General features: G+C 50.2%; 1 protein-coding gene across 2 annotated transcripts in view; it reads left to right on the top strand.

Moving 5' to 3' along the window:
* Positions 1-14,773, top strand: part of LOC142567789 (methylosome protein WDR77-like) — a 223,545-nt gene that overhangs the window by 176,137 nt on the left and 32,635 nt on the right. For both annotated transcript variants that reach the window (XM_075677941.1, XM_075677942.1), the window contains exon 8: positions 3,350-3,427. In XM_075677941.1, the coding sequence (XP_075534056.1) occupies positions 3,350-3,427 (78 nt within the window). The remainder of the gene's footprint in view (positions 1-3,349; positions 3,428-14,773) is intronic.

The following is a 14,773-nucleotide window of genomic DNA, read 5'->3' on the forward strand; positions in this document are numbered from 1 at the left end:
GTCTTCTCTTTCGTGTTCCTGCGTTGTGAGAGTTTTCTTGGTAAGGATGGCTGTGCGTTGAGTTTGTGCATGAGCGGTGTATCCTTGAGGTCGGACGTCGCGGATATTGGTTTCCTGTAGGGCAATTACATCAGGGTGGTCCAATTTGAAGAGTTCTTGTAGGTTTGCATACCGGGGACGGAAGGATCGACAGTTCCATTGCCAGATGCGCAGAGTATTTTGCGGGCTCTTTGTTGTGGTTTTAAGTGTCGCCATCATGAGGCTCTTCAGCTTCATGGTTGGGTAAGATCGAACGGGAGGCATTGCGACTGTTCGTGTGAGCCTTCTTTCTACCCTGCTCGATCGTGTTGAGAAGGCTGTCGAGGTAGGACTTCGTGACATAATTGTTCTTTGCGTGTGCTATGAGATTGTTGACCTGGGCTGTTAGGCCGGTAACCTGGCTTGTGAGAGTTGCGAGGGTGGTGACTTGGGTGTTAAGGGTCGCAATCTTCTCGACGATAGGCTTGGTGATGTTTTCAATTAGGGCAAGGATGTTCTTTGTGAAGACGTCCCCGAAAGTCTGGAGGTGCTTTTGAACTCTAGCTTCGATCACGAAATCAACTGCCTCCGTGGTTAGCGCTGTAAATGGTTGCTTGCTTCCATGTTCATATTCTTTGCATCTTTCGAATGTAGCTTGCTCTCGAGGGCTCTTACGGCTACCGCTTCTGCCGATCGGACGCTGGCACTGCCTAAGCTGCCGGCCGCTTCAGCGTAATTCAGGCGTTTTCGGGAACGCGATCGTGATCTTGACGTAGGTCCGTTACTTCTTGCGGTGCTACTGGAGACGTTACTTGAGTTGGCGGCACATCCACTGGCCACTTCAGCGTAATTCACGCATTTTCGGGAATGCAACCGCGATCTTGACATGGGTCTGCTAGTTCTTGCGATGCTACTGGAGGCATCACTTAAGTTGGCAGCACATCCATCGGCAGCGCCTAGTTCAGGGAGCTCATCGCGGTTGAGCTCCACCGACTGACTCGCTCTTGGATCCTGTTTTGCCATTGCTGTCTTACTTGGTAAGGCGGTGGATTGGGCTTCAGTTTTTTCTTGCATTCTTTCCCAGCCGTTTCGTGTCCTTCTCTGCAAATCTTGCACGTGGGATCGCAGTCATGGTTCGGGGGTTTGTTTGTTTTGCCACATTTGTAGCAGAAATTTGGGGTTGGTTTTGGGCAAACGTCTTGACAATGTCCGAGGTTGCCACTGGTTCGGCAATACTGAACTGATTTGCGGTAGGTTTTGCATCGGTAGTCGCCGCTCTGATAAATGATGCTATAGGGTACGTGTGGACCCCCAAAATAGATCACCGCCGCCGTCGACTGTCCGAGCATGCGGGCGTTGAGGACTGTATAGTGTGCTGGCACTCGAATTTCATCCATTAGTTCCGCACTGCAAGTCCCAGGCATGATACCGTAGATAACACCTTTGCTGACATCTTTGGGTAGACGAGAGTTGGCTTTTACGTTGTAAATATTGCTTCCAAGCTGTATGTTAGTGACCTTGGCTAAGTTTTGAGCATAGTTCTTGTTTGCTGTACTTGCAATGATGAGGTTTTCTTCTTTTTGCATTTGTACTCGCACGTTGTCGTGGAATCCTTTTTGCAATATTCCGCTGGATCTTCCGACTGCGTGAGTGACTGCGACGAGTGACCATTTGGGGAGTTCAAGGCCAGCTTCGGGGCGGTAGACAATCTTGATGTCGTCCAAAGGTAGCGGTGGCATTCTGGATTTGCGGGGCGGCGGCGGCATGGCTGGCTGTTGTGTGGATTGGGTCACTGCGGGGGCTTTGATGCGCGTGATTTCCTTCTTGCCTTTCCTTTCCCATGTCAGCCATTGGTCATTGAGGTCTATAGTTCTGCCGCAGTTTTTATCGTAGGTCCAAGATTGCGCGACGTCGGCTTCTTCCGCTGAGCCTGTATGCATTGCGCTTGTTTCTTCTTTTCGTTCGCTTGACGTCGCGGGTGTTTCTGGACTCATCTCAAAGTCTGCTTGTCAGCCGCGGCGCCTGCAAGCGCCGAGCCGCCTCTTCGGCTCACAGTGCACGTGCAATGCACGTGCGGCAGCGAGCGCTGTCGGTCTCCTTTCACGCGCACTGTGTGCCTGTTGCACGTGCGACGGCGGTTCTCCCCGGCGGGCCGGTGGGGTCTCGCGCGGCGTTAGGCTTAGCAAGGCGCGGGATGGTCGTGAAGATGAAGCTCTAAATCTTGACCAAAACGCACTCACTTTTAAAGTAGGTGTTATCCGCTGGTTCCTTGCAGCTTGTTTGCCGATTCTGTCGGTGCAAAATGAAAGTGGTGAGTGGCCTTTCTGTAGAAATGAGCGCAAGACGCAGGAGCCCATGTGAGGCACGTCAGTACTCCACGGCCCCCTAGCGGAGAGTCGGTTTGAGGGTGAAATGATCTTTTTTGGATACATTTTTTTTTCGACATTCGATAGTTCAGATTTATTTACGTTCCCTGTGGAGTCTAAATTATCTGTCGTCAACTGTACGGAGTCAGAAATATGGCAAGCCGCTGCTTCAAAGTGCTTGCCAAATGAGGAACAAAGAGGAACACATACTAATTCTAATTTAGTTCATAAGCGAAAGGTTCGGACAGCTTGGAATACATTAGCCCCGCTTCTAGTACAAGCACCGTATACACTGCTCGCACAGTTTGAACAAAGCGTAATGAGAATCAAAAGTGCTTACATGTCCTCTGAAGTTGTAGCCAAAGCTTCGTGTCATGCACCCTGTCACAGTTTACAATATCCACCAAAGCAGTTGTGCTGAGCCACACCGGCGTCATGCACATCATAACTGTGGAGGCAACTCAGGCAGCTGAACATGATCAAACATGGCGGTGCCCATGTGATTGTCATGAAAAGGGTCTGTAACAATGCCAGTTTTAACAATATATTGAATATATCAATGAGCAACCGTTGTTACATCAACTATTTTATAAGTACTGTGGCGAAATAAACTGCTCACTATAATGCTCCCCATGCCACGTTTTTGGTTATAATAATCAAATGGTGCAGTCATGTGGGTTGGTTCAAGAACAAATTGTGATAGGTTGTAAAAACTGGCACAACAAAATCTACGCACTCAGAAGACATATGCTTGTGACAGAATTTTCGTTCCATAAAATTTCCAGGAAATTAAAATCTCCCAGTGATAAAAGGGGCTAATTAGGGTCCCGAACAACTAGATTGTTTAGAACATCACGAATGTCATTGCAAAATGAAGACACGGCATTAGATGCTTTGTAAAAAACACAGAGAAGGACTTGACAAGTGTGCTTAGCTCTTATCCCTGCAATTATCTTCTCATACAGGCCAAGCTTGTTGGCAGTGTGTGCCGACAACCCAATTGTGCAAGTGCTTGACGTGTCAAAGATGGAGGACAACATCACGTGAGTTGGACATGCACTTACTGTCCTTACACAGCATGGGAACAGCGCAAGAAACAAGGACGGAAACAAGGAGACACCGCACAATCGCTTTCTTGCCTCCGTTCTCGTGTCTTGCACTGGTCCCAAGCTTTCTAAGATGAACCAGCAGCCCTGCATCACACCCTTTTGTGTTTCCTTGCTCGTTGTGTCCCAAGTATTTTTGCATGCCTCGCAGCTGGCTATGCATGTGCAAACATATGTGTTACCTAAGTGTGCTTTTCCTTATCAGAGCATGCAGGGTGCATATTGTCACATTGTAGTGACGCTGAAGAACCAGGTAGCGGCAAAATAGGCAGTCACAAATTTAACTCTTTATTGGGCGAACTTTTACCAGAAGAACATGTCACATTCAAGGCACAATGATAGCAGCGAGCACTGTCACTGGTGGTCGAAATCTGATCTCACCGTCAAACGCATTGACTATGTATACAGTCAATGTCAGATTTTTCGGACTTCCTAGAGATCGCGAAAAAATTTGAAAATTGGGCAGTCCGAAAAAAAAATGAATGCATGCTTTTTACTGCCCCTTGTTTTGTGGCTTGTGCTGTGGGAGTACATGCAGGGACCGAGTGACATGACGGTACTCCTCAGCTCAAAAAAAAAAAGAGCCCACACACCGTTTATTGGGCACGAATATATATAGACGCACAAAGTCACAGGTGGCGCCACGTACTGGTGGCAGTTAGGGTGCCTCGATGCGCGTGCCTTCTAGGAGGGTGGAGTCATTCTGTGAAGGGGTCAGTGCCACCTTCCGACCGCCGGCCGCCATTGCACTCCTCACATTTCGTTCTGGTCGGTCGAGAGAGACACGTGCACGGCGTTTTCTGGCCCGAAATGCCCGGATGTTGCGTGCCCCAGTGCACGAACCACTCACCGAATGACTAGAAGAAACACTGACTTCAGTTGAGTGCATCATTTTGCACCATATTGGTGGCTTTCTTGTGAAAGGAATTTTGAAAAAAAAAAACTGCGGGCAGTGCAGGGCTGCAATGCTGGGCTCGACGAGCCATGAGCATGCACATTTAACTGCACTAAAAGAGTATGTTCATGATGGTTATCCGAGCGGTGAAGTTATGAGCTTGCTCACATCCTGCGAAGAGCACATTAAAGGAATCAGGTCCTGGACTGACAACCTGTTCACCCTGAAGTCTACCCGCCGTGGTTGCGCAGTGGCTATCGTGTTGGGCTGCTGAGCACGAGGTCGCGGGATCGAATCCCGGCCACGGCGGCCGCATTTCGATGGGGGGAAATGCGAAAACACCCGTGTACTTAGATTTAGGTGCACGTTAAAGAACCCCAGGTGGTCAAAATTTCCGGAGTCCCCCACTACGGCGTGCCTCATATCAGAAAGTGCTTTTGGCACGTAAAACCCGGCACGTAAAACCCCATAATGTAACCCTGAAGTCTCCTCTAAAGGCTGTGACAGAATATTTAATCAACAGGGCTCAGTGCAGTCTGGAGGCATGCCAACGACACAAGGACTCCCTGAAACACATACTGATATCAAGTTATGCAAGAGTAAGGCTATGCATTCACCAGCGCCAGCTCGAAGCTGCCAGAATTAGTGGGCATGGAAGCGATCTCACTGCAAATGAACTGCGCTGCAGTTCATTTGCAGGGAGTTCTAGCGCTTGTGTTTTGTTTTTTGTTTTTTTTTAATCCTTAAGGTTCCCGACCAAATAAACAAGCTATCACATCGGAACTTGCTATCTATTGAATGCACTTTTTCTCAGTGTTGAGAAGCCGTATGGCCACTTTATTTTAGCAGCATCGATGACCAGTTTCTAGCAATTACCAGTTGACAATATATTCGTGCAGAAAATATTGACACGTGTACTTATCTTTATCGGGCGACCGCATTTCGCCGCCTAACAAATGTTATCGCATAGCGCGGGACGCGCCAGCATGTGTCCGAAGTTTCTGGAAAGTTATCGATGCTTCTATCCGCTGTCTGTTGTCGCCGAACCTTATGTTATCTGATTTCATCGCCTGACGTGAATGGTGTAGAACTTTGTGGAAGGCACCCGGGTTCCAACGATTAATTGGAACATTTGGCGATTGATGTATAAAAGCCGACGCGCTTGATCCGCTGATCAGATTTTCGACGATCGCCGACCGTGTTCGCCGCTGTCATTGTGATATAAGTGTAGCCTGTTTTAGTGGGCACAGGTTCGTCCAATAAAAGTTAGTTTTTGTCTTTCACTATTGCTACTGTGTTTTTCAACGTCACCACCACGTGACATCTGGTGGAGGTGCTTTTCGTTCATGTACCGGACGCCCCCGACAAGCCGTGATCCAAGCCCGGACCGCACAAAGAACACCAACGTAGTTTCGGACCATCGAGCAAGCCGCCGTCTTCAACAGCTGCCCCCGGAGCACGGACTTCTACCTGAGAAGACCAAGAAGATTGTGGCCAAGGCAACCCCAATGGCAGCCCCAGCGTCTCCCATCGTGCTGCAGCAGCCCAGAGAGCCTCCGACGTTCCGCGGTTCAACATTCGAGGACCCGGAAACCTGGCTTGAGACGTATGAGAGGGTCGCTGCTTTTAGCAGCTGGAACAGCGACGACAAATTGCGACATGTCTTCTTCGCATTGGAAGACGCTGCCAGGACGTGGTTCGAGAACCGAGAAGCCACCTTAACGACGTGGGACCTGTTCTGAAGCAGCTTGAAAGTCCGCCTACTGATGCGTGGTGTAAAGGAGGAACTTTTCTCCGGAATGGTACAGAGCCCACCGAAGACCGTGGACGAGTTTCTTCGCGAGGCCACCAGCATCGAGAAGACACTGGAATCGCGGAACCGGCAATTCGACCGACGCACGAACTCAACAAACTACGCCGGAGTTGCGTCAGTGGCCACCGACGACCTGCGCGAGACTATCCGAGCGGTCGTGCGGGAGGAACTACCGAAGCCGTTGCTTTCATCACAGCCTCAAGTGTCTTCGATTGCCGACGCCGTGCGCGAGGAGCTCCAACAACTCGGAGTAGCCCCTGAATCGCCATTGCCTCAGCCGCAACTGATGACGTACGCCACAGTAGCCCACCGTCACGTTCCCCCTCCGCGCCCACGGCAGGGCCCAGTGACGACACAGTTCCGTCGTCCACCACCACCCCCGCCGCCAGCACGCCAAGCCGTCACCTCACGCGGCGTTCCAAGGAAGACGGACGTTTGGCGCGCCCCCGACCACCGTCCGCTTTGCTATCACTGCGGAGAAGCCGGGCACATCTACCGCCAATGCCCATACCGGGAAATGGGACTCCGAGGGTTCGCCGTCAACGCGCCGCGACCACACATTGGCGAAAGACCTCGCGATATCGCGGACTACCTCGCCGCCATTCAGTGGAGCCCTCGACGACCGTCCCGTTCGCCGTCACCAGGCGCTCCTGTCGCCGCAGCGCCGACCATACACCGGCCCAGCCCGGGGCCGCTCTGCGAGTACATATCCGGAAAACTAAGAGCGGCAACCGATGAAGGTGCGGTTGCTGTTCGTCGAACTGACGAAGATCCTCCGCCGCCGACGAAGACGCCGAAGAAACTACCTCGACGACATAACGACACGCCGCCGTCCCGACGAAGTGTCGAAGCAAAGAATAAGACGACGAAAGACGACCTGACGACGTCCCATATCAGCCACAGGTCAACGCGACACAGCCGTGATCCGACGCCAAGACCTAACTGCAACGCCAGACAAAGAACCACCGACCTCGACGTGCTTCTCGACGGCCACGCAGTTACCGCCTTAGTGGATACAGGGGCTGATTACTCCGTCATGAGTGGACACATCGCCGCCCAGTTGAAGAAAGTTAAGACTACATGCGAATGCCCTCAAATTCGGACCGCTAGAGGACACCTCATCACGCCGACTGGAATGTGCACGGCAAGAATAACCATTCATGACCAGACTTACCCTGCCACCTTCGTTATCATTTAACAGTGTTCACAAGACGTCATTCTCGGTATGGACCTCCTGGACGAATACGGCGCAATCATCGACCGGAAGTTGAAGTCAATAACACTGTCGGAAGATAAAGCGATACCGCCGGAGAGCCCTCGTAGTCACCACACCTTGAGCTTGCTCGAAGATCAAGTGAGCATCCCGCCTCGCTCCAGCATTGTTATTTCGGTCGGCACCGAAACACCAGCTGACGTAGAAGGCGTCATCGAAGGCGACCAACGTCTACTGCTAGACCGTGATATTGGCGTCGCAAGAGGGATCGCTCGACTGCATGGAGGGAAAACTGAACTGTTGCTGACAAACTTCAGCCAGGAGTTCAAGCACATCAACAAGGGCACGACGATCGCGTACATCAAGGAAATTCTGGAAACCAGTAATGCGTTTGTCCTCTCGGATTCCGCCGCACCTACACGACGACCATGGTTCCCGAACCAGACTACGACATTAATCCAAGTCTCCCTGTGATTAAGCAACAGCAGCTCAGAAGTCTGCTCCGACGATACAAAGGCTGCTTTTCGACGTCATCGAGGATTCGACAAACACCAGTCGCCAAGCATCGCACAATCACCGAGGAGTGCGCTCGACCACTCCGCCAGAGCCCTTACCGAGTTTTGCCGCGAGAACGTGAAGCTATGAGAGAACAAATCGACGAAATGCTGCGCGACGACATCATCCAGCCGTCGAAACGCCCGTGGGCATCCCCTGTTGTCCTGGTGAAGAAAAAGGACGGAACCCTACGTTTCTGCGTCGATTATCGTCGTCTGATAAGATCACGAAGAAGGACGTATACCCCCTCCCACGGATAGACGACGCATTGGATCGGCTCTGCAACGCTGAATACTTCTCGTCGATGGACCTCAAGTCTGGCTATTGGCAAATAGAAGTCGACGAAAGAGATCGCGAAAAGACCGCCTTCATCACCCCAGACGGCCTCTACGAGTTTAAGGTTATGCCATTTGGACTGTGCCCCGACCTGCAGAAGACAGCTGCCATCGCAAAGTTCCCTCAGCCCATCGACAAGAAGACAGTGCGTGGATTTCTTGGCATGTGTGCCTACTACAGGCGATTTGTCAAAGACTTTTCACGCATCTCTGAGCCGCTGACACGGCTAACTAAGTGTGACGTCGAGTTCAACTCTGAAACGCCGCAGGCCGATGCATTTCAAAGACTCAAACGATGCATGCAGTCGCCGCCCGTACTTGCGCACTTCGACGAGCACGCCGATACCGAAATACACACTGACGCCAGTAACCTAGGCCCCGGTGCCATCCTAGTTCAGAGAAAAGATGGGCATGAACACGCGATAGCTTACGCTAGCCGGTCGTTGTCAAATGCGGAAGGCAATTATTCTACAACCGAAGAGGAATGCCTCGCCATCGTTTGGGCTACAGCGAAATCTCGCCCTTACCTATATGGCAGACCATTCAAAGTGGTCAGCGACCATCACGCATTGTGTTGGCTAGCTAACTTAAAGGACCCTTCAGGACGGCTGGCATGGTGGAGCCTCAGACTGCAAGAATACGAAATCACTGTAACATACAAGTCCGGGTGAAATCACTCAGATGCCGATTGCCTATCATGCGCCCTCATTGACACGCCGCCGCAAGATGATGAGGATGACGACGCCTTCCTTGGAATAATAAGCGCGGAAAACTTCGCCGAACAGCAACGAGGAGACCTGGAGCTAAAAGCCCTAGTCGAGTATTTGGAAGGGCACACCGACGTTGTCCCTAGGGCATTTAAGCATGGATTGTCTTCGTTCACGCTTCAAAACAACCTACTCGTGAAGAAGAACTTCTCACCAGTCCGCGCCAACTACCTTCTTGTTGTTCCGTCGGCGCTGCGTCCAGAAGTACTGCACGCCCTACATGACGATCCGACCGCTCTGCACCTCGGTTTCTCCCGGACGCTATCGAGGATACAAGAAAGGTATTACCGGCCGCACCTAACCGCCGATGTCGCCCGTTACGTCAAGACATGCCAAGACTGTCAGCGACGCAAGACACCACCGACAAGGCCAGCGGGATTACTACAGCCTATCAAGCCTCCTTACCGACCTTTTCAGCAGATCGGGATGGACTTGTTGGGACCGTTCCCGACATCAGCTTCCGGAAATAAGTGGATCGTCGTGGCGACGGACTATCTCACCCGCTTCGCTGAAACTAAAGCTCTACCGAAAGGCAGCGCAGCCGATGTGGCGAAATTTTTTGTCGAGAACATCGTGCTGCGACATGGTGCTCCAGAAGACCTCATCGCCGACAGAGAAACGGCTTTTACAGCAGAGCTCACGCAAGGCATTCTGCAATACAGCCAGACAAGTCACAGGAGGACAACTGCCTACCATCCGCGGACGAATGGTCTCACGGAGTGCCTGAACAAGACCCTCGCCGACATGCTAGCAATATATGTCGACGTCGAGCATAAGACGTGGGATGCGGTCCTGCCGTACGTAACATTCGCTTACAACACGGCGGTGCAAGAAACAACACAGATCACGCCGTTTAAGCTTGTTTACGGCAGGAACCCGACGACGAAGCTCGACGCCATGCTGCCGCACGTCACTGACGAGGAGAATCTTGACGTCGCTACGTATCTCCAGCACGCCGAAGAAGCGCGACAGCTCGCCCGCCTGCGGATCAAGAACCAGCAGAGTACCGGCAGCCGACACTACAACCTCCGACGACGCTTAGTCGTGTACCAGCTCGGCGACCGTGTTGGGTATGGACCCCGATACGCCGACGAGGACTCAGTGAGAAACTACTGCGACGCTATTTCGGACCCTACAAGGTCATCCGACGTATTGGCGCACTGGAATATGAGGTCGTGCCAGACGGCATTTCGCATTCACAGCGGCGCCGCGCACGATCTGAAGTTGTCCACGTGGTGCGCCTTAAGCCCTTTTACGGACGCTGACGAACTTCCTTATGTTGTTGTTTTCTTTGCTACGAGTGCTTTTCTTTATTACTTTCGTTTGTTTGCAGCATTGGGTCGATGCTTTTTAAGAGGGGGTAATGACACGTGTACTTATCTTTGTCGGGCGACCACGTTTCGCTGCCTAACAAATGTTATCGCACAGCGCGGGAAGCGCCTGCATGTATCCGAAGTTTCTGGAAAGTTATCGATGGTTCTATCCGCTGTCTGTTGTCGCCGAACCTTATGTAAATGATTTCATCGCCTGACACGAATGGTGTAGAACTTTGTGGAAGGCACGCGGGTCCCAACGATTGATCTGGAACATTCGACGATTGATGTATAAAAGCCAACGTGCTTGACCCGCTGATCAGATTTTCGACGATCGCCGACCGTGTTCGCCGCTATCATTGTGATATAAGTGTAGCCTGTTTTTGTGGGCACAGGTTCGCCCAATAAAAGTTTTTTTTTGTCTTTCACAGTATTGCTACTGGGTTCTTCAACGTCACCACCACGTGACAATATGCTAAACAGGGCTTTATAGTCATTTACTACGTGAGAGTCGTGATTTAGTGCTTTATAAGCCACATGTAAGGCACCAAATAATCTGGTGTGCATTCAATATTTTGTTTACCCTCATCTGCATATTTACAGTAAGGTGAAAGAATTCAAAACAAAATTAAGAATAACTATCCAAGCACTACTAAACAGAATAAGGCCACAAAATAAAACGTTCAATGAAAGCGCATGCTATATACTCAAGCTAAACAAAATATGCTCCAGAAATGGTTCATTTCGTAGTATTCGTGTGTAATATCCCACAGAACAAATATAAATTACGTTTCGAACTACAATGAAGCAATGAAAGCGACCCGGATGTATAGGCTCCGTAGTTTTCGCGCTCGACTGCTGATCCTGAGGACGTGGGAGCCACCCAGCCGCGGCGGCCTAGTTTCTATAGACATTAAACGCATGGTGCTGTGTACTAGTTCGGTATCGATGCATGTTAATAAAACCTCAGGTGGTCGAACTTTCCGATGCCCTCTACCATGGATCCATCACACCCGATGCTACGAAATCACAAAAAAGGTCGTGGATGTGATGTTGGTTGAATTATGCGACGTTAAAAAATTCGCAAATGTCAGCACAGGTAACACAGACACAAATGAAAAGCTGCCACATTCACTGCAGTTTCCGTGACCCCGAAACAACCATTCAACATTGGTAGAACATCACTTACACACGGCCTCGTTTTAACCGCAAAGTGGTTATTTGACTGTTACGATCATTGACTGATGCGAACTGATGACTGATTCGAAAACAAGATTTGAAAGTAGGGTGTCCGATGACAATTACTCTTTCGTCCCGTGGCGGCACGCGGTTTGTTAAATTCTGGCTTCAGCTGGCAGCCAAACGGTCTTTACGCTTTGGTTAAAGGCACGAAACTCGCACACAGACACAGCGAATGACGGCAGAACTCGTGGCTGCGTATGCTTCGTGCCTTTAACCAAGGTGAACAGTCACCAGCTAGCCCAACAAGACGCTCTTTTAAGGTCTGCGCGGCTGGCGTGGACGGCAGCTTTCTGCTGCCAGCAAGTCCAGTTGGAAATTCCGGTTTAAAAATAAAAATGACAGAATATTAAATTGATACCTTCACACTGCTGATGCGAAAATTTCATGTTCTCGGCATATCATTAAAGCAGCACACGCTGTCAAAGCGAACTGTACATGCAGCTACGCGACGCCCGTTGACTTCCTACGGAGCGGGCATCATAATGGCTGACGCCGTAGCAGACGACGCGGTTGTCTTCACCCTGCACGGCGGCGGAGGGGAGCGCGCGCATCGAGGCACCCTAGTGGCCGCCTAATGCATGGCGACCTCTACACTCAAATCTCTGCGGGCACTTCTGAAAAATTTTCGAAGGCCTGCCAGTACACTTATTAGGCATATTGGTGCTCATACTGTGACAGGAGGTGGCGGGTGCACACTTGTATGATTAAGGAATACATACTGTGCCCTGTGACAGTTGTCCCTTTCCAGTCTTGGTAAGCTTCACCGCAATACTTAGCGTATGCTTCACCGCTTAACACTGCTGTATTGACACAAAGCTGACTTTTGGGCACCGGCATTATGCAACGCGCCGTGCTCGAGGTAGCGAGATAATAAACATGGTGGTGGTGGTGGCTTTGATTAATGCCATTTTGTGCATACAGTCACGGCGAAAAGTCGGTACAATCGGATGGCAAAGGGTTCTTGCTTCCGAAATTTCAGATGTTCTTATTCATTGGTGCTGTCAACACCGCTTAACACTGCTGTATTGACGCAAAGCTGACTTGTAGGAACCGGCATTATGTAACTCGCCGTGCTCGAGGTAGCGAGATAATAAAAATGGTGGTGGTGGTTGCTTTGATTAATGCCATTTTGTACATACAGTCACGGCAAAAAGTCGGTAAAATCGGATGGCAAAGGGTTGTTGCTTCCGAAATTTCAGACGTTCTTATTCACTGGTGCTGTTAAGCCGTCCGAATTATCGGGCATGTCCAATAAATCGAGTGTCCATACATGACACTATCGTACATTCCAGCGTAATTGCTGGTGCTCATGCAGCTCCAGGATGCACCCCACTATTCACTTCGACTATGGAATCTGATTAGAAAAAGATTCCTTCGCTGTAGAATTGGCGACAACATTCAAGAGGGTTGCAATGTGGGCTTGTTGGTAATGTATCTTGAAGGGGAGTATGGTAGCGCGATTCAAAGACGGGACAAGAGAAGACACAAAGGGACACACACAGCGCTGTGTGTGTCCCTTTGTGTCTTCTCTTGTCCCGTCTTTGAATCGCGCTACCATACTCCCCTTCAAGACAACATTCAAGTTTTGAATGCATTCCAGACCATTTGTAACGAGAAGTGTGCAAATAACAAATAGCAGATTTCAAATCCAGTATTGAATCAAAGCAAGAAAAGAGCTAGATATTGAATCGAATGTCAAATATTACAATATTGTATTACGACTAGAACAAGAGGTTGAAGGAAGAAACGACGACAACAGTCCCTGCGGCAAGCAGCAGCATCTCAATGGCTATCTTCCCAATCAAAAATCTCTGCCCCAGCCATCATCTGTATATAAACACACAGTCATCCGTAACAGCTTTGGAAGAGGTTGTGGGGTACCTTGGCCACACCAACACGGTTCTCTATTGGTGCGCTGTAAGCCAGCTCTCAGACGTCGTTTTTCTACACGGACACGATACTCATGTGGTTCGATAACCATGAGGATACGCTTACAACATGGGATCGCTTTGTGTCTGAAATCAAAGAGCATTTCAGCGAGTCTGTCGCGAAGAAGAAGCAGGCAGAGCAGACGCTGCTTCAAAAAGCCCATGTTCCAGGTGAGACATGCACAACTTATATAAAAGTCATACTGAAGCTCTGCAGAACGGTGAATCTTCGCACATTAGAGGGAAGCAAAATTGGGCACTTGTTAAAGGAGATTGTCGAGAATGTTTATAACTTTCTCATTGGTGAGAACCTCAACTCAGTCGCCAATGTAATACATTATTGCTGCACCTTCGAGATCCTGAAAACGAAGCGCATCACACCGAAGTTTGGCCGGCTCACAAATGTTACGACTGTTGCCAGCATAGACGACTGCCCATCACTAGATCTCACATCGACATTTAGGCAGATCGTGCGGGAGGAGCTGAGTCGGCACACAGAAGTACCAGCGACGTAGGGTCCCATGATGCTTAGCACCCTTACCGTCCCGCACTGGCTCCTGTATCTAATGCTGCAACCGGTGTGCAGCAGTACCGCATGAGGCCACCATCAAGGATGCAACCGAATTACTGCCAGAAGGCTAGTTACCACCATAGAGTCGCCAACCGATAAATCGGACACCGATAATCCAGACATGCTAGGTAATTCGGACAGCTTCGTGGCCCCATAGACCTAATGTGTAAAGACGATAGACATTTTCGAAAGCCGCCAGCTCTAAATTTGATTATCCGGACTGTGTATGTGGCTGTAGCAGATGCCGACTCTGCTGCCATTATCTCCTCTGGCAACTTCGACGAGACATCAAGTAGGCCCTCAGAGATATGAGACATCAAGTTTGCATCAGATTACATGCTAGACGGTAACCCCCGAGGCCTTGCCTTGGTCACAGCACTGCGCCTCGGAGATCTTGGAGGCTTTGCCTGAATTCCGAGGTCGCATCAACATCGCGATCACCACATCCTATTCCAGCACCACCGCTCATGGCCTGCTCTTGTTTGTTGAATTTGCCTTCCAGACAGCGTTCTGCCATTCTGTGCTTGTTTGCTTAGTATGCGTTACAGACGGCGCTCTTCTGGCTCCAAAAAGTCTTCCTCCTGAAGTTACCGACAGTCACCAACAATCATCAAACGTCACCAATTGTTCCCTCGCAGTCTGAATGAGCCC

Source organism: Dermacentor variabilis, unplaced genomic scaffold, assembly GCF_050947875.1.
Source record: "Dermacentor variabilis isolate Ectoservices unplaced genomic scaffold, ASM5094787v1 scaffold_14, whole genome shotgun sequence".
Taxonomy (NCBI): domain Eukaryota; kingdom Metazoa; phylum Arthropoda; class Arachnida; order Ixodida; family Ixodidae; genus Dermacentor; species Dermacentor variabilis.